The 26,221-nt window shown below is 46.5% G+C and overlaps 1 protein-coding gene across 6 annotated transcripts in view; it reads right to left on the reverse strand.

The window, feature by feature from the left end:
- Positions 1–4,781: 4,781 nt before the first annotated feature.
- Positions 4,782–26,221, reverse strand: part of ZFX (zinc finger protein X-linked) — a 139,354-nt gene continuing 117,914 nt past the window's right edge. For 4 of the 6 annotated variants that reach the window (XM_063956223.1, XM_063956220.1, XM_063956222.1 and 1 more), the window contains one exon: positions 4,782–9,037. In XM_063956223.1, the coding sequence (XP_063812293.1) occupies positions 7,845–9,037 (1,193 nt within the window). In that variant the 3' untranslated portion in view covers positions 4,782–7,844. The other 2 variants (XM_063956225.1, XM_063956224.1) reach the window with 2 other exon arrangements.

Below are 26,221 nucleotides of genomic sequence, written 5' to 3' on the forward strand. Positions count from 1 at the left end.
AGTCACACAGGGAAGAAATTTCCAAGGACTTCGGTCAAGTCAGGAGTCGTCCCTACACAAATATTCTGGAACTGAGGGCCATTTACAATGCCCTAAGTCTGGCAAGGCCTCTGCTTCAAAACCAGCCGGTACTGATCCAATCAGACAACATCACGGCAGTCGCCCATGTAAACCGACAGGGCGGCACAAGAAGCAGGATGGCGATGGCAGAAGCCACAAGGATTCTCCGATGGGCGGAAAATCACGTCTTAGCACTGTCAGCAGTGTTCATTCCGGGAGTGGTCAACTGGGAAGCAGACTTCCTCAGCAGACACGACCTACACCCGGGAGAGTGGGGACTTCATCCAGAAGTCTTCCAACTGTTGGGAAAGACCACAGGTGGACATGATGGCGTCCCGCCTAAACAAAAAACTAGATATTGCGCCAGGTCAAGGAACCCTCAGGCGATAGCTGTGGACGCTCTAGTGACACCGTGGGTGTACCAGTCGGTTTATGTATTCCCTCCTCTGCCTCTCATACCAAAGGTACTGAGAATAATAAGAAGACGAGGAGTAAGAACGATACTCGTGGTTCCGGATGGGCCAAGAAGAGCTTGGTACCCAGAACTTCAAGAAATGATATCAGAGGACCCATGGCCTCTACCGCTCAGACAGGATCTGCTACAGCAGGGGCCCTGTCTGTTCCAAGACTTACCGCGGCTGCGTTTGACGGCATGGCGGTTGAATTCCGGATCCTAAATGAAAAGGGCATTCCGGAGGAAGTCATTCCTACGCTGATAAAAGCCAGGAAAGAAGTAACCGCAAACCATTATCACCGTATTTGGCGAAAATATGTTGCGTGGTGTGAGGCCAGGAAGGCCCCAACAGAGTAATTTCAGCTGGGTCGTTTTCTGCACTTCCTACAGTCAGGAGTGACTATGGGCCTAAACTTGGGTTCCATTAAGGTCCAGATTTTGGCTCTGTCGATTTTCTTCCAGAAAGAACTGGCTTCACTGCCTGGAGTTCAGACATTTGTAAAGGGAGTGCTACATATTCAGCCCCCTTTTGTGCCTCCTGTGGCACCTTGGGATCTCAACGTGGTGTTGAGTTTCCTAAAATCACATTGGTTTGAGCCACTTAAAACTGTGGATTTGAAATATCTCACGTGGAAAGTGGTCATGTTATTGGCCTTGGCTTCGGCCAGGCGTGTGTCAGAATTGGCGGCTTTGTCATAAAAAGCCCTTATCTGATTTTCCATATGGATAGGGCAGAATTGAGGACTCGTCCCCAGTTTCTCCCTAAGGTGGTATCAGCTTTTCACTTGAACCAACCTATTGTAGTGCCTGCGGCTACTAGGGACTTGGAAGATTCCAAGTTACTGGACGTAGTCAGGGCCTTAAAAAATTATATTTCCAGGACGGCTGGAGTCAGGAAAATTGACTCGCTTTTTATCCTGTAGGCACCCAACAAAATAGGTGCTCCTGCTTCTAAGCAGACTATTGCTCGCTGAATTTGTAGCACAATTCAGCTGGAGCATTCTGCGGCTGGATTGCCGCATCCTAAATCAGTAAAAGCCCATTCCACGAGGAAAGTGGGCTCATCATGGGCGGCTGCCCGAGGGGTCTCGGCTTTACAACTTTGCCGAGCTGCAACTTGGTCAGGGGCAAACACGTTTGCAAAATTCTACAAATTTGATACCCTGGCTGAGGAGGACCTTGAGTTCTCTCATTCGGTGCTGCAGAGTCATCCGCACTCTCCCGCCCATTTGGGAGCTTTGGTATAATCCCCATGGTCCTTACGGAGTTCCCAGCATCCACTAGGACGTCAGAGAAAATAAGATTTTACTCACCGGTAAATCTATTTCTCGTAGTCCGTAGTGGATTCTGGGCGCCCATCCCAAGTGCGGATCGTCTGCAATACTTGTATGTAGTTATTGCCTAACTAAGGGTTATTGTTGAGCCATCTGTTGAGAGGCTCAGTTATATTTCATACTGTTAACTGGGTATAGTATCACAAGTTATACGGTGTGATTGGTGTGGCTGGTATGAGTCTTACCCGGGATTCAAAATCCTTCCTTATTGTGTCAGCTCTTCCGGGCACAGTATCCTAACTGAGGCTTGGAGGAGGGTCATAGTGGGAGGAGCCAGTGCACACCAGGTAGTCTAAAAGCTTTCTTTTAGTTGTGCCCAGTCTCCTGCGGAGCCGCTATTCCCCATGGTCCTTACGGAGTTCCCAGCATCCACTACGGACTACGAGAAATAGATTTACCGGTGAGTAAAATCTTATTATATATACCCCTTTGTTTGGAACAGCAGGGTCCACAGTGACGTTAATACGTCCTTATTATGCACTAATCATGTACTAAATGCTCTTTTTTTCGGATCTCATCAGGAAACATTATGGTCGACACAGGAATTGGCATCTTTGTCGGTATAAGGGAGTAGTAACTGGGCAAAATAACCTGTTTGCGACCCCGAGGGGTCTGAGGGAAATATAGCTATGAACCAAACATCCATATATGTTTCTGTGTCTATTACACTGATTTATTCAACCTTACTATATATATATATATATATATATATATATATATATATAAAATCACATTAACATGCAATTTTTTACCCAGCCATATATTGGTGGTGCTGACAGGGCCACCCACCCGCGTCTGTGTCCCTAATATAGTTTTCACTTGAGAAAAACATTCATCCACCTACATGCTGACACACATGTACAAAGTACCATCAGGAGTCGGCGGTGCCGACAGGGTCACTCCCACAGCTGTTTGTAGGAAGCACTCCCCCTCAGACATGCCGACACACGTGTACCAAACATGTCAGAGAGACACAAATAGTTTGCCAGCTCATAACCCAGCGCTTAATCAACAGTTCTGAACACCATAGAATGCCCCCAAACCTGCAGCTCTTTTATATTAAACATATATTGCACCAATTTTACTGTGCCCCCCCCCCCCCCCCTTTTGCACCCTGATACTTTCAAGAGTGTGAAAAAGGACCAGCGCTGGCTGTGTGAGCTGTGAGGGTTAAGCCCCGCCCCCGTAATGGTGCGCTACAGTCCCGCTATTTTTGTTAAAATCTTTATACTGGCGGGGGTTAGGACAGTGCCCCGGCACCTATGTCCCCTGTTGCCAGTCTTATATTGAGGTATATATGCTGCCCAGGGCGCCCCCCCGCGCCCTGTAGTGCCTGTGTGTGGGAGCATGGCGCGCAGCGTGCGATCGCTGTGCGGTACCTCAGAAGCCGTCACTGAAGTCTTCTTTGCTTCTTCTACTCACCTGTCTTCTGACTTCTGGCTCTGCAAGGGGGGTGACGGCCGGCTCTGGGAATGAGCCCCTAGGCGTACCTAGTGATCAAACCCTCAGGAGCTAATGGTGTCCTGTAGCCAAAGAAGCAGAGCCTTGAAACTCACAGAAGTCTGATTTCTCTCCCCTAAGTCCCACGAAGCAGGGAGACTGTTGCCAGCAGTTCTCCCTGAAAATAAAAAACCTAACATAAGTCTTTTTTAGAGAAACTCAGTAGAGCTCCTCAGAGTGCATCCAGTCTCACTGGGCACAGATTCTACACTGCAGTCTGGAGGAGGGTCATAGAGGGAGGAGCCAGGTCACACCCTTTGAAAGTCTTAAAAGTGCCCATGTCTCCTGCGGATCCTGTCTATTATTATTATTATCCTTTATTTATATGGTGCCACAAGGGTTCCGTAGCGCCCAATTACAGAGTACATAAACAAATAATCAAACATGAAAACAGCAACTTACAGTTGATGACAGTATAGGACAAGTACAGGGTAAATAAACATAGTTACATCAGCAGATGACACTGGAATAAGTATCAGGTGGCAGAAGACTGATGGATTTGGTGCAGTTGAAGATTATTAAAGTAAGAAAGGATAAGCACATGAGGGAAGAGGGCCCTGCTCGTGAGAGCTTACATTCTAAAGGGGAGGGGTAGACAGACAGGGGTGACACAGATGGGGTACATAGAGAGCGTAGAACAGAGGGTTAGGATGAGATTTGGCTGGGTTTGGTGAAGAAGTGGGTCTTGAGAGCCCGTTTGAAGTTCTGTAGACAGGTGGAGAGTCTGAGGGGGAGAGGTAGGGAATTCCAAAGAGTGGTGCAGCACGTGAAAAATCTTGGAGGTAGGAGTGGGAGGAAGTAATCCGTAGGCAGGAGAGTCGGCGTGCATTAGCAGAGCGAAGAGGAGGGGTGGGAGTGTAAAGGGAGATAAGGTCAGAGATGTAGATGGGAGAGGAGTGGGTGAGGGCTTTGTAAGCGAGTGTGAGAAGCTTGAAATGGATTCTGAAAGAGAAGGGGAGCCAGTGAAGGTCTAGTAAGAGAGGAGAGGTGGACGTAGTGCGTTTGGTGAGGAAGATGAGCCAGGCAGCAGCATTGAGGATAGATTGGAGTGGAGAGAGGTATTTGTCAGGAATGCCAGTCAGGAGCAGATTACAGTAGTCCAGTCTGGAGATGACCAGTGAGTGGATAAGAGTCTTAGTAGCATCCTGGGTCAGAAAGGGTCTGATCCTGGAAATATTTTTTAGATGAAAATGGCAGGTTTGTGAGAGGTGCTGAATGTGTGGTTTGAAGGAGAGGGAGGAGTCAAGGATTACTCCAAGACAGCGCACTTGGGGGCTAGAGGAGATAGTAGTGCCATCAATAGATAATGAGATTGTGGGATTGTCTATACCGCATGGTTCTTGAAGTGACCCCAGCATCCTCTAGGACATATGAGAAATATTCGTTCCGAAATGGTACTTCTTTAATGGGACATGATGCACTGAACATTCACCAACAGGAAAATATTCTGATCTTTATTTTAGCACATTATCAAGTACACAATTACAATGTCATCTCAAATCCCTATATTGATTTCGGCTTACTTTTTATACAAAATTGTACAGATAAGACAATACAATATTTTACAGGCTGTGTCTAGTGAATAATTTACATAAGGTCTTTGTACAAAACAGAAACTGTACCTCTTCGAAACAAAAAAAAAACAAAAAAAAAAACATTCAAATAATGGAGCACTTGCCAAATGTAATTCAGCAGAAATTAAAACCATATAAACAAAATTACGTACATAAACAATAACTACAATCTCTTTATACAGGTGTGTACTTTACAAAAGCCAATTCGATTTAATAATGTATATATATTTATATATAAAAAAAAGATTACATTTACATCTATACAGTCCCGTTCTTGTAATAGTAATAAAAATTGAAGCTTTATGTGTTACTCTTACTCATTTTGAAAAATAGCACTGAAATAGTTTTACCATTTAGAGAAATCTGAATGTTGGAGATACCACACACTGCACTGCAGGTATTTGCCATGTGACCTTTAATTCAAAGCAGTCTTAGTAACTACTAGACATTTATTAAATACATTCTGGTAATATAGAGGAAATTTCATTTAATGAAGCACTTCTTACAGTACAAACCAGCAACAGAGAATTGCTCACTACCCTGGTATGGTGATAAGATTACTTCATTTTCTTGGTGTATTAATCTCTTCAAGTTGAAACGCAACAAGAAATTTCACGAGGCAATTTTTGTATCAAAACCTATGAATTTTAGTGTTAAATGTGCACAAAAAAAGAATATGCCTTTATAAATATCAAGTAACAGATAAATGAAGCGTATGGAGCACACTGCAGTATTATAGTATAGTATAGTATAGTATAGTATAGAAGGTCCTTGGGTGAAAGTGCCTTAAAAAATTACATCTCCCCAAAAACAGACATTCCTGGGAGTAAAAAACAAAACAAAAACCCTCTCCTATACACAGAGCTCACATGTCACAATAGGCATTTTATAGTTTACAGTTGCTGCATTTGTTTAGCATGCACTGACCGCACTATTATTCTCAAACAACATTTGGTTGATACGCAGCAAAAGACAAACAAAAAGTTATAGTAAAAAGTGCACATTTGTTTTTCTTAATAACTTAAGACCCAAATTAAAATAAACTCCAAAATCTCACAATTGTAAACACAACCTTTAAAACTACCATTAATGCTCCATGTGCCTATTTCTTTCTTAAAAGGAGGGCAAACGGATATGTAGAAACATGATGTATGGATCTCTGTCAGTAAACACAGGATGCCAGTTTTGTTTTGTATAGTAAAGGAATATACCTAAATGATTCTCTTATGTATAGTGGGTAAAAAAAAGTGTTCACTGACACATGTTACTAGGATCCATGGTACTAGACTACATAATTTCCAAGATTAATCAGATGATTTAAATAAAATGGTTAGAAGTAGTCAACATTTCATATCTCAATGCCATCTGTATTAAATATCTGTTATGGATAATTCAAACTTCCTACACGACAATGATGCATTTTCAGCAACTTGAAGAAACAGTCATATCTAGAAAAGTGTAAAACTTTAATGTTTGTTTAAAAAAAAAAAAAACACAACAAAAAAAAAATTCTAAAACAAATCTTTAAAAATACTGGGAACATATTTACTTAATATGTCCTTTTTATCTTTAGATTAGTTGTTTATTTTATATTTTTATAAGGAAAATGCACAAACATGCAAATTGCACATGAATAACACTGACTGTAAACCAGATGCAGGAGTGAGCAGCAACCTAGTATAAAGGAGGTTATATGGTATAATAAAAACATTTGGTGAAATCCAGTTTTACGAACTGTATTACAGACTATTGCATAGGAATACATTAGCTGGTATGAATTTGAGTTTTGATTGCTATTTTTAAGATTTCCCAATGAAAGAAGGGATCAGTATGATATCTCGGCGTTCAGGAGACTGACGCCGGGACCCCGACAGCCGGGATACCCGCGGGCTCACTGCGCTTGCTATGCTTCGGGCCCGTTGGTGACCTTCAGTTGCCACAGGGTTATATTCCCTTTGAAGACCACCACACGAGCGTGGATTTCAGCTGGTGGTCGGAATTCCGACCGCCGTTATTTCACCAGTTGTAGGGATTCTGACGTCGGTATCCTGACAGCCGGCAAAGTGAATGAAATGAATGAAAGAAGTATAAAATTAAATAAAATGTTATATGGGAATTTAGTAATACAATGTATTTATCTTTTAGGGTTAACAGATATGGAGAGCTTGTTTGCCAAAAAGAAATGATTAAATTGGGACCAGCTAATGTGATAAAATTTCTTAATTATTCATTATTTTAAGAGGTGTCTAATCTTTGTAAATATACAAAATCATGCGTAGGAAATCTGTGCATCCAGGAGTTCTTTAACTTTTGTCTGTAATTCTACTGTAAGTGTCAACAAGGTCGTGAAAGCTACAACTGGCTTATTAAAGGGTTATATAAAATACTTTCACACACAATTAAAAACTGATTTACATAACAAAGGCCAGTAACCCCCAACAACCAGATGAGATGTTTGCTGTAATTTTGTAAGAAACTGTCGCTGGATTATGACTGGTTGGTATAAGATAACACCTTTTCTCTGTGCACGCTAAAATATCATGGCTCTGCCAAAGGTGTTGAAGTTCATACAAAATGTACAACTCTTCATACAGAGCTTCTGTACTGTTTTACAGTCTTTCAGCAGCAAGCAAATGTGCTCATGTCAAGGATCAAATAAGCAAATTTAATATGAAGACAGCAGTTGGTTTTCAAGGGTAGACAGATTTGAAAGAAAGGACTAAACCATCTCCAACAGCCTCCCCAGCGGTGCAACTTTGTTAATTTACTAAACAAAGTGCAGAACTGGAATATAAAATAATATTAACTTAGAGGCACGTAGACGAATTAAAAAAAGAAACAAAAAACAACAACTGACACTATCCTTTACAAGAACGGGTATACATTTTATCAGTTTTCCGATAAGGCTCAGCATAGGCAAAGTCACACTAAGCTGGCCTCTTTGTGGTGTTTCATTGTGTGTTGGTTCTTTTCAGATGGCCGGCGGAAGCCTTTATTGCAGAAGTCACAGCGGTGGGGGTAGTCTTTGGTGTGGATGGAGATGACATGGCGTTTAAAACCCGAAGCGTCTGTGGTGTTGTACTCACAATACTCGCATTGGTACACTTTCTTACCACTGTGAGTCTTCATGTGCTTTTTCAGTTCTGCCTGCTGCCTGAAGCCCTTACGGCAGCGTTTGCACCTAAATGGCAACTCTTTCGTGTGAACAGACAGAATGTGTCGACTCAGCACAAACGGGTCTGCAATTTGGAACTCACAGTGCCTACACTGATGCATCTTTTTGCCCCGATGGGCAGCTTCATGCTTTTTAAGCTCGGAAGGCCGGTGGAAGCCCTTGTCACAAAACTCGCACTTGTGGGGATAATCCTTGGTGTGCACAGAAATGATGTGTCTTTTCAGGTCACTAGAATTAGAGCTTTTGTGGTCACAATGCAGGCACTGGTGACTTTTGCTCTCTTGGTGCAGAAAAGCGTGGGCCTGCAGATCTTTTGAGTCCGCAAATGTCTGGAGGCATATGTCACACTTAAATGGAATCTCATTGCTGTGCTTTGTCTTTACGTGGGTTTTCAAGTTGGAGGAGTCAGCTGACTTATAGTCACAATACTGACAGATGTAAGGCTTCTCCCCAGTGTGAGTGCGCATGTGCTTCTTCAGCTCAGATGGGTGACGGAAACCTTTTCCACACTCCACACAGATGTGCGGAAAGCTCTTGCTGTGAACAGCCAGGAGATGTCTGTTAAGTAACCCCTGCTCAGCTGTCTCGTAATCGCAGAACTTACACTTGTGCATTTTGTTGCCCGCCTTCTCCTTATGCGACAGCTTGTGGGCAAACAAAGCGTTAGCGTGCAGAAACACTTTGCCGCACTCGTCACAATCCAGTTCCTTCTCAGTCTTAATGACAGCAGCAGTTAGCTTGTGACTCTCCAGGTGGTTGTGCAAACTCACTTTCTTGTTGGTGGTGTAATCACAGTCTGTGCAACGATACTTCTTGCGTGCCAGGTGCTCCGGGTGGTTCTTCATGTGCCTTTTCAGGAAGCCTCGAGACTTGAACTTCTTGCCACAGATCATACATGGATAAACAGTAAGCGGGTGGCCATCGGGACCAATAATTATGGCTATTAACAGAACACAAAGATAAACTTTAGACAAATTAGTTGCAGGGTTTTTTTTTTAAACTACACAATAAACAAAGTTAACTCATGGGCAGGTGTATTCTAGTTGGTATCTTTGTAAGCGCTCTGCATTGCACTTTTTCATATGCTGGCTCTTACACAGGACCTTCTCTTGGGCTTTATTTATAATAAAGTTGTGCACTGCTGGGGAAACAAAAGGTGATGAATGACAAGATCAAAATGGAATAATAATAATAATGCTAATGGAATAAAAATGAATATAACCAAGTCATGGTTTGCCCCACTAAGACCAGACACGTTTCTACATCAGAGTGTAGATTTACTATAGCTGGTAAAATAAGATTTTACTCACCGGTAAATCTATTTCTCGTAGTCGGTAGTGGATGCTGGGAACTCCGTAAGGACCATGGGGAATAGCGGCTCCGCAGGAGACTGGGCACAACTAAAGAAAGCTTTAGGACTACCTGGTGTGCACTGGCTCCTCCCACTATGACCCTCCTCCAGACCTCAGTTAGGATACTGTGCCCGGAAGAGCTGACACAATAAGGAAGGATTTTGAATCCCGGGTAAGACTCAAACCAGCCACACCAATCACACCGTATAACTCGTGATATTATACCCAGTTAACAGTATGAAATATAACTGAGCCTCACTAACAGATGGCTCATAACAATAACCCTTTAGTTAGGCAATAACTATATACAAGTATTGCAGACAATCCGCACTTGGGATGGGCGCCCAGCATCCACTACGGACTACGAGAAATAGATTTACTGGTGAGTAAAATCTTATTTTCTCTGACGTCCTAGTGGATGCTGGGAACTCCGTAAGGACCGTGGGGATTATACCAAAGCTCCCAAACGGGCGGGAGAGTGCGGATGACTCTGCAGCACCGAATGAGCAAACTCAAGGTCCTCCTCAGCCAGGGTATCAAACTTGCAGACTTTTTCAAAATTGTTTGAACCCGACCAAGTAACAGCTCGGCAAAGTTGTAAAGCCGAGACCCCTCGGGCAGCCGCCCAAGAAGAGCCCACTTTCCTCGTGGAATGGGCTTTTACAGATTTAGGGTGCGGCAGTCTAGCCGCAGAATGTGCAAGTTGAATCGTGCTACAGATCCAGCGAGCAATAGTCTGCTTAGAAGTAGGAGCACCCAGCTTGTTGGGTGCATACAGGATAAATAGCGAGTCAGTTTTCCTGACTCCAGCCGTCCTGGAAACATCTATTTTCAGGGCCCTGACTACGTCCAGTAACTTGGAGTCCTTCAAGTCCCACGTAGCCGCAGGCACCACAATAGGTTGGTTCACATGAAAAGCTGATACCACCTTAGGAAGGAATTGGGAACGAGTCCTCAATTCCGCCCATATCCATATGAAAATCAGATAAGGGCTTTTGCATGACAAAACCGCCAATTCTGATACACGCCTGGTCGACGCCAAGGCCAACCGCATGACCACTTTCCACGTGAGGTATTTTAGCTCTACGGATTTAAGTGGCTCAACCCAATGCAACTTCAGGAAATCCAACACCACGTTGAGATCCCACGGTGCCACTAGAGGCACAACGTGGGCTGAATATGCAGCACTCCCTTAACAAAAGTCTGAACTTCAGGCAGTGAAGCCAGTTCTTTTTTGGAAGAAAAATAGGATTTTGGTACTTACCAGGTAAATCCTTTTCTTTGAATCCATAGGGGGCACTGGAGTACTCTTGGGATATGGACGGCTTTAGCAGAACAAAGGCACTGAATATTTCAATTTAGAACTCTCCACCCCTCCATATCCCCGAGTACCTCAGTGTTTTTTACTGAGCCGAACAGGAACTATAGAGAGGTTGACAATGGAGAATTCCTATAACATAACGGACAACAACAAAGTTGACACATAACGTTACTGACAACTAAACAGTTGACACCATAACCGATAGAACCTTATAGTTTGAACCAGTTGGTGAAAATGTGTTACCATAAGATCCCCTGAGCTTAATACAACCCAGGTAAAACTGCTCTGGGTGGGCGTCCAGTGTCCCCTATGGATTCAAAGAAAAGGATTTACCTGGTAAGTACCAAAATCCTATTTTCTTTTTCATCCACTAGGGGTCACTGGAGTACTCTTGGGACGTACCAAAGCTTCCCCTGTGGGCGGGAGAGCTGTTTGACACCTGTAACACTAGGCGGCCAAAGCTAAATGCTGATGCCGCAAACGTATCAAACTTGTAAAAGCGCACAAACGTGTGCACTGAAGACCATGTAGCCGCACGGTCAAGCTGCGTCGTGGAAGCTACACGACCAGCTGCCCATGACGTTCCCACAGAACCTGTGGGATGAGCTATTACTGATGTAGGCGACTGTAACCTAGCCTTAAGGTAAGCCTGACGTATGGTCAGTTGTATCCATCTGGATAAGGTCTGATGAGAAGCTGGCCAACCCCACTTGGCAGCATTATAAAGAACAAACAACCTATCCGTATTACGAACTGTAGACGTTCGGGACACATAAACGCGTAATGCGCGTACCACATTCAGAGTTCCAGAATGTGCTGTCAACACAGGAACTACTATTGGTTGATTGATGTGAAAAGATGACACTAGCTTTGGTAAGAAATCGGGATTCGTCCGAAGTTCCGCTCTGTCATCAGGAAACACCAAATACGGTGGCTTGGATGACAAGGCACCCAAATTTGAAAAACGCCTTGCCGAAGCTAAGGCTAGAAGAAAAATCGTTTTCCAAGTGAGAAACTGAATATCCACTTGCTGTAAGGGTTCAAAATATGAAGACTGTAAGAAATCTAAAACCAGATTCAAGTCCCATGGCGCTGTAGGTGGAATAAATGGAGGCTGTACTCTGAGGACACCCTGCAGAAAAGTGTGTACCGACGGCCATAGCGCCAATCGTCTTTGAAAATAAATTGACAACGCAGATACCTGCACCTTTAGTGTAGATAAACGCAGTCCTCCATCCAACCCCGTCTGTAAAAATAACAGAAGACGGGATAACTTGAAAGATGATGTCGGAAACTTCCGAGCTTCACACCAACCTACATAGGCACGCCAAATTCTGTAATAATGAGCTGCCGTAACCGGCTTCCTAGCTCGTAACATGGTTGGTATACCGATACTGTAATGCCCTCTCTTCTTAAGAGGGCGGTCTCAACAACCACCCCGTCAAACGCAGCCGCACTAAATAGGGGTAAAAGAACGGACCCTGTTGTAACAGGTCTGGACATAGTAGGAGCGGGCAAAGATCGTCTGCGAGTAGTCCGCGGAGATTCGAGAACCAAGCTCTGCGAGACCAATGAGGCATCACTAGTATGACTGTGACGGACTCTCTTTTGATCCGTTTTAGCAACTGAGAGAGCAGCGGAAAACGGTGGAAATAGATACACGAGGCTGTACGGCCACGCGATTGTGAGAGCGTCCACCGCCACTGCCCTTGGATCTGTCGTTCTGGACACATACTGGGGCGTTTGTAATTGTGGCAAAATGCCATCAGGTCCACCTGAGGGTAACCCCACCTGTGGACCAACATGTGAAACACCTCTGGATTTAATGCCCAGTCTCCTGGATGAGAATCCCGACGGCTGAGATCATCCGCCTAGCAGTTGTCCACTCCCGGAATGAACCCAGTCGACAATATCACCTTGTGGTATTCTGGGCAATTGAGGATTCGAGCTACTGCCCGCCTTGCCATGCGGCTTCTCGTTCCTCCATGGTTGTTGTGTATGCGACTGCCGTCGCTTTGTGTGACTGCACTTGGACAGTCTGAGAGCGAAGCATGTAGTGCATTGTACATTGCACGGAGTTCCAGGACATTTATAGACAGTAATCTGTCGTGATCCGTCTAGAGACCCTGTCGCTGACCATTTTAAACTACAACTCCCCAACCTCTGAGACTCTCGCCCAGAGTAGAGACACCCTCGCCCCTGGCGACAACCTCACCCTGTGGGGAATCTGCCTATGTGAGGGCGACCACTGCTGTTGAAATGGACGCGAGTGAAAACCTTCGAACTGAAGCGCTTCGAAAGCCCATCATTGTTCCTAATAGGGGAATACACAAATGTACCGATAGTGTGCGTGGCTTGAGCACTAATTGTACCAGATGGCGTATAATCTGTACTTTCTGGTGTAGTAGGTAAATTCTTTGATTTTTTTCTTTGATTTTTGGAATCATACCTAGGAATTGAAGTCGTTGAGACGGAATTAGATGCGATTTTTTTGAAGTTGACACTGCAACCGTGGTGTACGTTAGCAGCGCAAGTAGGAGGAGCATCTGTTGAGACGGAGCTCTTATGAGCAGATCGTCTAAGTATGGAACGATTGTCACTGCCAGGGATCTGAGATGAGCTATCATCACAAACATCACTTTGGTGAATACCCGAGGCGCTGACAAGAGGCCAAACGGTAGAGCCTGAAACTGTTAATGGTTGTGGCGTACTGCAAAACGCAAGAACCTGTGATGAGGTGACCAAACCGGAATGTGTAAGTACGCATCCTGGAGATCAAGCGCAATCATGCAATCTTGTGGCTCCAAATATGCAAATACTGACCGCAGAAATTCCATCTTCAATCTGTAGTAAGTGACTTACTGATTGAGACTGTGACGGAGCCCTCTGACTTCGGTACCACAAACAGACGTGAATAATAACCCTGATCTAGTTGGTGTACCAGGCCTGGAATTAAAAACTGCTGAATCCAGCAGAGACTGAATGGCAACCTGCCAAAACGCCTTCTTGTCGTCCGACAGAGGCAGTCCTGCCTTGAAAAACCGCAGTGGCGGGAGACAGCTTTCTTTTAACCCTAAATAGCGGATACACCCATGAGTGGATGCCTGGAAACCCGGTAAATGTAACGTGTAAAGGCGCGCTCCCACAATTGGAAATCCGAGATGGGCTGGGAGCCCGTCAAGCCACTGGCTTGTTGGTGACTTTAGCGCCCTGGCGTTACAAGGCGTGACTTACCACATCCTTGAAAAGACTGAAGTCTAAAGGCTTTAAACGCCGGACCAGAGTATTTCCGTCTTGATACCGGAGGAGGCAATGGCGGGAAATTAGACTTTCCCCCAAACAACTTCTGGCCTTGTCGTGCTGTAACTAGCGACGATGAAAAGCGAGAAGCGAGCTAACAGGCGGCAGCAGAAGCTGTACAGAGATACTCAGCAGCTTCTCAGATGTGATTAACGATAAATATAACGTGATCGTCATTGTTTCCATACATAGAGCGCCCTAGTGACCCAAATGTATCTTGGTTTCTTTATAAGGTTTGACACAGACGAATTCACCAATGGCGGATTCTCCAATTTAGATGTCACTGTGTGGAAACGGGTAAATAGACTTAAATCTTAGTAAGATATCCTAAATAAGAAGCCCATTGAAGATCTGTCGTTTAGTAAATACGACGGATTAGATGTTAGAGGCTCCTTAGTCTCTGTAAATTTCAGAGACTGACTCACTGGTCATTAGCAATGTATGGTTGTCAAAAACCCGCACTATCTGACTACTGGTCTAATGTGGCCTCCTCACTCGTATTTAGCGCTGTGAGGTTTGACATAGAATTGTCAGACTGCAACATAGCAGAAAAATTATAAGACCAGTTAAATTAACACCCTGGTACCCAAAGTGAAGTTGGACCTTTGGAAAGGCTGAGACTCCTCCGTTAGAGCTGGCGGAGTAACTTCCGAGACTCCGATCTTACCGCTCCTGTCGAGCGGAGTCAATTTGAATTGCCAATGCTTAACATAGGATCTGGGAATGAACCGGCTTCCGGAGTGGAAACCTACAAAACATACTGAACATGTGGTAGATTTATGTACAAACATTGTAGTAAAACTTATTTTTAGTCTGTGCTGGAGCCTTACTCCTTATGCAGACAGACAACACAATAGCCAAAGGACCGACACTTGCACGACTCAGTAAAATTATTACTTAAGGTGTGTAATATATATATATATATATATATATATTTATGGCCGAAATGCAGTTCACATGGCCAGCCTATGTGAAACCTGAACCAAAATTCCCACTAACACCCCTGCGCCTCCGGTGGAGTAGAGATGCAGGGCAGGAATGTTCTGGAATTACAAACTGGAAGAAACAGGAAGCATGGTTAAAATGGCCCCCATGCCATGCTTACACTGATAATCACAGGACAGGTTACAATACCTGCTGCAGTGTTAATATAGGCTCAATAGTCTATTGGGCAGTACGGATGGTGTAATGGTTAGCATTACTGCCTCACAGCACTGAGGTCATGGGTTCGATTCCCACCATGGCCCTAACTGTGTGGAGTTTGTATATTCTCCCCGTACTTGCGTGGGTTTCCTCCGGGTACTCCGGTTTCCTCCCACAATCCCCAAAAAATATACTGGCAGGTTAATTGGCTCCCAACAAAAATTAACCCTAGATTGAATGTGTCTGTGTGTACATGTGGTAGGGAATATAGATTGTAAGCTCCACTGGAGCAGGGACTGATGTGAATGGGCAAATATCCTCTGTAAAGCGCTGCGGAATATGTGTGCGCTATATAAATAACTGGTAATAAATAAATAAATAAATAAATACATACATTATACAGTGATAATCACAGGCAGTTTACTATACATGCCTCCAGTGTTAATATAGGCTCAATAGCCTATTATACAGTGATAATCAATACATACCTCCAGTGTTAATATAGGCTCAATAGCCTATTATACAGTGATAATCACAGGCATATAGGCTCTGCCTGCTGACTGCCGTTTAATATAGGTCTCTATTAATATAGATATGGCAGTGCTATTCTTTCCCTTTACATTCCCTTGCAGCCGCGCTGTTATCAGCCAGGTCCCCCCCCTTCCCCCTGTACTCCCTGTAGCGCTGTGTCTCAGCGGGGAGCGCCGGGAAGCTCATTGCAGGGAGGCGAGGGACATTTCTTGCAGAGCAGCGGAGGTCGGCTGGCCGGAGCGGCGCGTAGCGGCTTCCGGCGTCGCTAGCCGAGCTGCGGCGGTTCTCCCCCTCTCAGCGCTGGCATGCAATACAGCGCTGCCGGAGCGTCTGGGGCGGGCGGACGGAGCGGCCGGACGGAGCGGCATTACAACACTGACCCCACACAGCGGGGCGGCAGCCTGCGCTGACCGCCCCGTTTCCCCAGCATACCTTGTTGTAGGGAGGCCTGCGACGGGCTTCTATCTGTAAGCTCCATCCAGCTCTTGCAGTAGGCAGTGGGCTGCCTGTGGCTGTGAGGGTGCTCTTTGTGAGGACCGACACGCCATGCGCTGTCCGTGCAGCGGCACTATCCCGGACCCATGTTTTTACAGAAACTGGGAAGGGATGTGCTAAGTGAAAAAAGTAAAAGTTAAAATGAAAAATGAATAAAATCTTCAACTAAGTGTGGGAACTCCACACAAGCCTTGTTAGTGCTGTGAGCACAGAAAAAACACTGAGGTACTCGGGGATATGGAGGGGTGGAGAGTTCTAAATTTAAATATTCAGTGCCTTTGTTCTGCTAAAGCCGTCCATATCCCAAGAGTACTCCAATGACCCCTAGTGGATGAAAAAGAAATGTACAGAGCCGAAATCTGGACCTTAACGTAACCCAATTTTAGGCCCGTAGTCACTTCTGACTGTAGGAAGTGCAGAAATCGACCCAGTTGAAATTCCTCCGTTGGGGCCTTCCTGGCCTCACACCAAGCAACATATTTTTGTCATATGCGGTGATAATATTTTGCGATCACATCTTTCCTAGCCTTAATCAGCGTAGGAATGACTTCCTCCGGAATGCCTTTTTCCTTTAGGATCCGGTGTTCAACCGCCATGCCGTCAAACACAGCCGTGGTAAGTCTTGAAACAGGCAGGGCCCCTGCTGCAGCAGGTCCTGTCTGAGCGGCAGAGGCCATGGGTCCTCTGAGATCATTTACTGAAGTTCTGGGTACCAAGCTCTTCTTGGCCAATCCGGAACCACGAGTATAGTTCTTACTCCTCTCCTTCTTAGTATTCTCAATACCTTGGGTATGAGAGGCAAAGGAAGGAACACATACACCGATTGGTACACCCACGGTGTTACCAGAGCGTCCACAGCTATCGCCTGAGAGTCCCTTGACCTGGCGCAATATCTTTTTTAGCTTTTTTGTTGAGGAGTGACGCCATCACGTCACCTGTGGCCTTTCTCAACGGTGTACAATCATTTTGAAGACTTCTGGATGAAGTCCCCACTCTCCCGGGTGGAGGTCGTGCCTGCTGAGAAAGTCTGCTTCCCAGTTGTCCACTCCGGGATTGAAACACTGCTGACAGTGCTAACACATGATATTCCGCCCCTCGGAAAATCCTTGTGGCTTCTGCCATCACCATCCTGCTTCTTGTGCCGCCCTGCTGGTTTACATGGGCGATCGCCGTGATGTTGTTTGACTGGATCAGCACCGGCTGGCGTTGAAGCAGAGGTCTAGCCTGACTTAGGGCATTGTGAATGGCCCTTAGTCTCAGAATATTTATGTGTAGGGAAGTCTCCTAACTTGACCATAGTCCTTGGAAGTTTCTTCCCTGTGTGACTGCCCCCCAGCCTCGAAGGCTGGCATCCGTGGTCACCAGGACCCAGTCCTGTATGCCGAATCTGCGGCCCTCTAGAAGATGAGCACTCTGCAGCCACCACAACAGCGACACCCAGGCCCTTGGAGACAGGGTTATCAGCCGATGCATCTGAAGATGCGACCCGGACCTCTTGTCCAACAGATCCCACTGGAAGATCCTTGCCTGGAACCTGCCGAATGGAATTTCTTCGTAAGAAGCTACCATCTTTCCCAGGACTTGCGTGCATTGATGCACCGACACCTGTATTTGTATTAGGAGGTCTCTGACTAGATGACAACTCCTTGGCCTTCTCCTCCGGGAGAAACACTTTTTTCTTGTTCTGTGTCCAGAACCATACCCAGGAACAGTAGACGCGTCATAGGAACCAGCTGCGACTTTGGACTATTCAGAATCCAGCCGTGCTGTTATAGCACTTCCCGAGATAGTGCTACTCCGACGAACAACTGCTCCCTGGACCTCGCCTTTATAAGGCGATTGTCCAAGTACGGCATAATTATAACTCCCTTTTTTCGAAGGAGTATCATCATTTCGGCCATTACCTTGGTAAATACCCTCGGTGCCGGGGACAGACCAACGGCAACGTCTGGAATTGGTAATGACAGTCCTGTACCACAATTTTGAGGTACTCCTGGTGAGGAGGGTAAATGGGGACATGCAGGTAAGCATCCTTGATGTCCAGTGATACCATGTAATCCCCTTCGTCCAGGCTTGCAATAACCGCCCTGAGCGATTCCATTTTGAACTTGAACCTTCGTATATAAGTGTTCAAGGATTTCAATTTTAGAATGGGTCTCACCGAACCGCCTGGTTTCGGTACCACAAACATTGTGGAATAGTAACCCCGGCCTTTTTGAAGGAGGGGTACCTTGATTATCACCTGCTGGAAGTACAGCTTGTGAATTGCCGCCAGTACTACCTCTCCTCGAGGGCAGCAGGCAAGGCTGATTTGAATTACGGCGAGGGGGAGTCGCCTCGAACTCCAGCTTGTATCCCTGTGATACTACTTGCAGAACCCAGGGATCCACCTATGAGCGAGCCCACAGGTCGCTGAAGTTTCCGAGACGCGCCCCCACCGCACCTGGCTCCACCTGTGGAGCCCCAGCGTCATGCGGTGGACTCAGAGGAAGCGGGGGAAGATTTTTGATCCTGGGAACTGGCTGTCTGGAGCAGCTTTTTCCCTCTTCCCTTGTCTCTGTGCAGAAAGGAAGCGCCTTTGACCCGCTTGCTTTTCTGAAGCCGAAAGGACTGTACAGGTTGAGTATCCCATATCCAAATATTCCGAAATACGGAATATTCCGAAATACGGACTTTTTTGAGGGAGTGAGAGATAGTGAAACCTTTGTTTTCTGATGGCTCAATGTACACAAACTTTGTTTAATACACAAAGTTATTAAAAATATTGTATTAAATGACCTTCAGGCTGTGTGTATAAGGTGTATATGAAACATAAATGAATTGTGTGAATGTAGACACACTTTGTTTAATGCACAAAGTTATAAAAAATATTGGCTAAAATTACCTTCAGGCTGTGTGTATAAGGTGTATATGTAACATAAATGCATTCTGTGCTTAGATTTAGGTCCCATCACCATGATATCTCATTACGGTATGCAATTATTCCAAAATACGGAAAAATCCCATATCCAAAATACCTCTGGCCCCAAGCATTTTGGATAAGGGAGACTCAACCTGTACCTTATAATACGGTGCTTTCTTAGGCTGTGAGGAAACTTGAGGTAAATTTTTTCCTTCCCAGCTGTTGCTGTGGATACGAGGTCCCAGAGACCATCCCCAAACAATTCCTCACCCTTATAAAGCAGAATCTTCATGTGCCTTCTAAAGTCAGCATCGCCTGTCCACTGCCGGGTCCCTAATACCTTCCTGGCAGAATGGACATTGCATTAATTTTGGATTCCAGTCGGCAAATATCCCTCTGTGCATCCCTCATATATAAGACGACGTCTTTAATATGCTCTATGGTTAGCAAATAGTATCCCTGTCCTGACAGGGTAATAGACCACGCTGCAGCAGCACTATCCATGCTGAGGCAATTGCAGGTCTCAGTATAGTACCTGAGTGTGTATATACAGACTTCAGGATAGCCCCTGCTTTTTATCAGCAGGCTCCTTCAAGTGGCCGTATCCTAAGACGGCAGTGCCACCTTTTTTGACAAACGTGTGAGCGCCTTATCCACCCTAGGGGATATCTCCCAACGTGACCTATCCTCTGGCGGGAAAGGGTACGCCATCAGTAACTTTTTAGAAATTACCAATTTCTTATCGGGGGAACCCACGCTTTTTCACATGCTTCATTCACTCATCTGATGGGGGAACAAAACACTGGCTGCTTTTCCTCCCCAAACATAAAACCCCTTTTTTGTGGTACCTGGGTTAATGTCAGAAATGTGTAACACATTTATTTTTATTGCCGAGATCATGCAACGGATGTTCCTAGTGGATTGTGTATATGTCTCAACCTCGTCGACACTGGAGTCCGACTCCGTGTCGACATCTGTGTCTGCCATCTGAGGTAGCGGGCGTTTTTGAGCCCCTGATGGCCTTTGAGACGCCTGGGCAGGCGCGGGCTGAGAAGCCGGCTGTCCCACAGCTGTTACGTCATCCAGCCTTTTATGTAAGGAGTTGACACTGTCGGTTAATACCTTCCACCTATCCATCCACTCTGGTGTCGGCCCCACAGGGGGCGACATCACATTTATCGGCATCTGCTCCGCCTCCACATAAGCCTCCTCATCAACCATGTCGACACAGCCGTACCGACACCGCACACACACAGGGAATGCTCTGACTGAGGACAGGACCCCACAAAGTCCTTTGGGGAGACAGAGAGTATGCCAGCACACACCAGAGCGCTATATAATGCAGGGATTCACACTACCCACAGTGATTTTTCCCTTATAGCTGCTATAATACACAAATTTGCGCCTAAATTTAGTGCCCCCCCCCCCCCTCTTTTTAACCCTTTGAGACTGAAAACTACAGGGGAGAGCCTGGGGAGCGGTCTTCCAGCTGCACTGTGAAGAGAAAATGGCGCCAGTGTGTTGAGGGAGATAGCCACGCCCCTTTTTCGGCGGACTTTCTCCCACTTTTTTATGGATTCTGGCAGGGGTATTTATCACATATATAGCCTCTGGGACTATATATTGTGATTTTTTTTGCCAGCCAAGGTATTCATATTGCTGCTCAGGGCGCCCCCCCCAGCGCCCTGCACCCATCAGTGACTGGAGTGTGAGGTGTGCATGAGGAGCAATGGCGCACAGCTGCAGTGCTGTGCGCTACCTTGTTGAAGACCGAAGTCTTCTGCCGCCGATTTCCAGGACCATCTTCATGCTTCTGGCTCTGTAAGGGGGACGGCGGCGCAGCTCCGGGACCGAACGATCGAGTCGGGTCCTGTGTTCGATCCCTCTGGAGCTAATGGTGTCCAGTAGCCTAAGAAGCCCAAACTATCTCCAGTCAGGTAGGTTCGCTTCTTCTCCCCTTAGTCCCTCGTAGCAGTGAGTCTGTTGCCAGCAGATCTCACTGAAAATAAAAAACCTAAAATATACTTTCTTTTCTAGGAGCTCAGGAGAGCCCCTAGTGTGCATCCAGCTCAGCCGGGCACAAGATTCTAGCTGAGGTCTGGAGGAGGGTCATAGTGGGAGGAGCCAGTGCACACCAGGTAGTCCTAAAGCTTTCTTTAGTTGTGCCCAGTCTCCTGCGGAGCCGCTATTCCCCATGGTCCTTACGGAGTTCCCAGCATCCACTAGGACGTCAGAGAAAAATAAATAAAAGTGGAGGTGCTGCCCAGAGCAACCAATTAGATTATGGCTAACATTTTCTAGAATGCGTTTGGTAAATGTGAGCTGAAATATGATTGGTTGCTATGAGCAACATCCCCACTTTTCCTTTTTTGGACTTTTTAGTGAATCTACCCTTTGGCGAGGTGTCTGTGCAGACCCTCCTTTTGCTAGACATTAAGTATATAGATTTTATGGGCATAAAGTCGGAGAATGATCAATGTGATGGGAATTTCTCTACTTACTTTCATGCAATTAGTGCAAAGAGTATCCTTCTGCTGCATAACGTATGTCAAGACCGCTCTCCCAACCCCCTTCCTCATGTCTTGGAAACCTCTGCCTTGCTTACTTCCTGCCATCAGGACACATTCTGCTTGCTCCACCGCATGTCATCTGTCTCCCCCTCCCCCTAGATTGTAAGCTCCTTGGAGCAGGGCCCTCTTCCCTCCTGTTCGCATAGCCGTCTTCTCTCAAAGATCAATTACAGCTCTGCTTTAGAGATATGGGGGGTAATTCAGAGTTGATCACAGCAGCAAATTTGTTAGCAGTTGGGCAAAACCATGTGCTCTGCAGGTGTGGCAAAATAAGATTTTACTTACCGGTAAATCTATTTCTCGTAGTCCGTAGAGGATGCTGGGGACTCCGTAAGGACCATGGGGAATAGACAGGCTCCGCAGGAGATAGGGCACTTTAAGAAAGACTTTGGATTCTGGGTGTGCACTGGCTCCTCCCTCTATGCCCCTCCTCCAGACCTCAGTTAGGGAAACTGTGCCCAGAGGACACGGACAGTACGAGGAAAGGATTTTAGTTAATCCAAGGGCAAGATTCATACCAGCCACACCAATCATACCGTATAACCTGTGATAAACTACCCAGTTAAAAGCATGAACAACATAGTCTCGGTTCAAACCGATGAAACTATAACATAACCCTTATGTAAGCAACAACTATATACAAGTCTTGCAGAAGAAGTCCGCACTTGGGACGGGCGCCCAGCATCCTCTACGGACTACGAGAAATAGATTTACCGGTAAGTAAAATCTTATTTTCTCTAACGTCCTAGAGGATGCTGGGGACTCCGTAAGGAACATGGGGATTATACCAAAGCTCCCAAACGGGCGGGAGAGTGCAGATGACTCTGCAGCACCGATTGAGCAAACAGGAGGTCCTCCTCAGCCAGGGTATCAAACTTATAGAACTTTGCAAAGGTGTTTGACCCCGACCAAGTAGCAGCTCGGCATAGTTGTAGTGCCGAGACCCCTCGGGCAGCCGCCCAAGAAGAGCCCACCTTCCTAGTGGAATGGGCCCTAACCGATTTAGGCAATGGCAATCCTGCCGTAGAATGCGCCTGCTGAATCGTGTTACAGATCCAGCGAGCAATAGTCTGCTTTGAAGCAGGAGCGCCAACTTTGTTGGCTGCATACAGAACAAACAGAGCTTCAGTCTTCCGGATCCTAGCTGTTCTGGTCACATAAATCTTCAAAGCCCTGACCACATCCAGGGACCTCCAAGACCCGTGTAGCCACAGGCACGACAATAGGTTGGTTCATATGAAAAGATGAGACCACTTTTGGCAGAAACTGAGGACGCGTCCTCAACTCTGCCCTATCCACGTGAAAAACCAGGTAGGGGCTTTTATGTGATAAAGCTACCAATTCCGAAACACGCCTTGCCGAAGCCAAGGCCAACAACATGACCACTTTCCAAGTGAGATATTTCAACTCCACTGTTTTGAGTGGTTCAAACCAAGGTGACCTGAGCAAACTTAATACCACATTAAGATCCCACGGCGCCACTGGAGGTACAAAAGGAGGCTGAATATGCAGCACCCCCTTCACAAATGTCTTTACTTCAGGAAGAAAAGCCAATTCTTTTTGAAAGAAAATGGACAAGGCCAAAATTTGGACCTTTATGGACCCTAATTTTAGGCCCAAATTCACTCCTGTTTGCAGGAAGTGAAGCAGACGACCCAAATGGAACTCCTCCGTAGGAGCAGCCCTGGCCTCATATCAAGAAACATATTTTCGCCATATACGGTGATAATGTTTCAATGTCACGTCCTTCCTAGCCTTTATTAGCGTAGGGATGACCTCCTCCGGAATACCTTTTTCCGCTAGGATCCGGCGTTCAACCGCCATGCCGTCAAACGCAGCCGCGGTAAGTCTTGGAACAGACAGGGCCCCTGCTGCAGCAGGTCCAGTCTTAGAGGAAGAGGCCACGGATCTTCTGTGAGCAACTATTGCAGATCCGGATACCAAGTCCTTCGTGGCCAATCTGGAACAATGAGGATTGTTCTGACTCTGCTTAGTCTTATTATTCTCAACACCCTGGGTATGAGAGGTAGAGGAGGGAACACATAGACCGACCTGAACACCCAAGGTGTCACTAGAGCGTCCACCGCTACCGCCTGAGGGTCTCTTGACCTGGCGCAATACCGCTTTAGCTTTTTGTTGAGACGGGACGCCATCATGTCTATCTGAGGCAGTCCCCACCGACCCACGATCTGTGCGAAGACTTCTGGATGAAGTCCCCACTCTCCCGGATGCAGGTCGTGTCTGCTGAGGAAGTCTGCTTCCCAGTTGTCCACTCCCGGAATGAACACTGCTGACAGTGCGCTTACACGATTTTCCGCCCAGCGAAGAATCCTGGTCGCTTCTGGCATGGCCGCTCTGCTCCTTGTGCCGCCTTGGCGGTTTACATGAGCCACTGCTGTGACATTGTCTGACCGAATCAGAACCGGTTTGTCCCGAAGCAATGTCTCCGCCTGGCGTAGGGCGTTGTATATGGCCCTCAACTCCAGGACGTTGATGTGGAGACAAGTCTCTAGATTCGACCAGAGACCTTGGAAATTTCTTCCCAGTGTGACTGCTCCCCAACTTCGGAGGCTTGCGTCCGTGGTCACCAGGATCCAGTCCTGAATTCCGAACCTGCGGCCTTCCAGGAGGTGAGCACTGTGCAGCCACCACAGGAGAGATACTCTGGCTCTGGAAGACAGGGTGATCCTTTGATGCATTTGTAAATGGGACCCGGACCATTTGTCCAGTAGATCCCAATGAAAAGTCCTCGCATGGAACCTTCCGAAGGGGATGGCCTCGTACGATGCCACCATCTTCCCCAGGACACGCGTGCAGTGATGCACTGAAACCTTTTTTAGTTTTAATAGGTTCCTGACCAGGGCTATGAGCTCCTGAGCCTTTTCCATCGGAAGAAAAACCTTTTTCTGGTCTGTGTCTAGAATTAGTCCCAGAAAGGTCAGACGCGTTGTAGGGACTAGCTGGGACTTCGGTATATTGAGAATCCAGCCGTGCCTCTGCAACATTCCCACCGACAGCGACACGCTGTCCAGCAACTTCTCCCGAGATCTCGCCTTTATGAGGAGATCGTCCAAGTATGGGATAATGGTGACCCCCTGCTTGCGCAGGAGCACCATCATTTCCGCCATTACCTTGGTGAAAATTCTCGGGGCTGTGGAAAGCCCAAACGGCAACGTCTGAAATTGGTAATGACAGTCCAGTACTGCAAATCTCAGGAACGCCTGGTGAGGAGGGAAAATCGGAACATGAAGGTATGCATCCTTTATGTCCAGGGACACCATCCAACCCCCCCCCCCCCCCCCCCCCCCTCCAGGCTGGCGATGACCGCTCTGAGCAATTCCATCTTGAACTTGAACTTTTTCAAGTACAAGTTCAGGGATTTTAGATTCAAAATGGGCCTGACCGAACCGTCCGGTTTCGGGACCACAAACAAGGTTAAGTAATACCCCTTCCCTGGCTGGAGAAGAGGAACTTTGACTATCACCTGTTGAAGATACAATTTTCTAATTGCAGAACACTTACTCCCTCTCTGACGGGGAAGCTGGCAGAGCCGATTTGAAAAAACGGCGAGGAGGCACGTCTTCGAATTCCAGCCTGTATCCCTGAGAAACAATCTCTATAGCCCAGGGATCCACCTGTGAGTGAACCCAGACCTGGCTGAAAAAGCGAAGACGCGCCCCCACTTGAGCTGACTCCCCCCGGGAAGCCCCAGCGTCATGCGGTGGACTTTGCAGATGTAGGGGAGGACTTCTGCTCCTGGGAACTAGCTGCATGCAGCTTTTTTCCCTTGCCTTTTCCTCTGGCAAGGAAGGACGATCCCCATACCTTCTTGCTTTTATTGGAACGAAAGGACTGCATTTGATAATGAGGTGCCTTTTTAGTATGCTGCGGGGGGACATAAGGTAAGAAATTCTATTTACCGGCCGTAGCAGTAGAGACAAGGTCCGAGAGGCCTTCTCCAAACAACTCCTCCCCCTTGTAAGGCAACGACTCCATATGTCGCTTTGAGTCGGCATCCCCCGTTCACTGTCGGGTCCACAAGAGTCGCCTAGCAGAAATAGACATAGCATTTATTTTGGAGCTTAGTAAACAAATGTCTCTTTGAGCATCCCTCATATATAAAGCAGCATCTTTGATATGCTCTAGGGTCATTAGAATGGTATCTTTATCTAGGGTGTCAAGTTCCGTAGATAAGGAATCTGTCCATGCTGCGACAGCACTACAAACCCAGGCCGATGCCATAGCCGGCCTAACAATAGTACCAGAATGTGTGTAAATGTACTTCATGGTAACTTCCTGCTTACGATCCGCAGGATCCTTGAGAGAAGCTGTATCCTGAGAAGGCAGTGCCACCTTCTTGGATAAGCGTGTCAGCGCCTTGTCTACCTTAGGCGAAGATTCCCATCGTATCCTGTCCTTTTGTGGAAAGGGATACGCCATAAGAATCCTTTTGGGAACTTGTAGTCTCCTATCTGGAGATTCCCAAGCCTTTTCGCACAAGTCGCTTAGC

The sequence above is a fragment of the Pseudophryne corroboree genome, chromosome 2 (genome assembly GCF_028390025.1).
Source record: "Pseudophryne corroboree isolate aPseCor3 chromosome 2, aPseCor3.hap2, whole genome shotgun sequence".
Lineage (NCBI taxonomy): Eukaryota > Metazoa > Chordata > Amphibia > Anura > Myobatrachidae > Pseudophryne > Pseudophryne corroboree.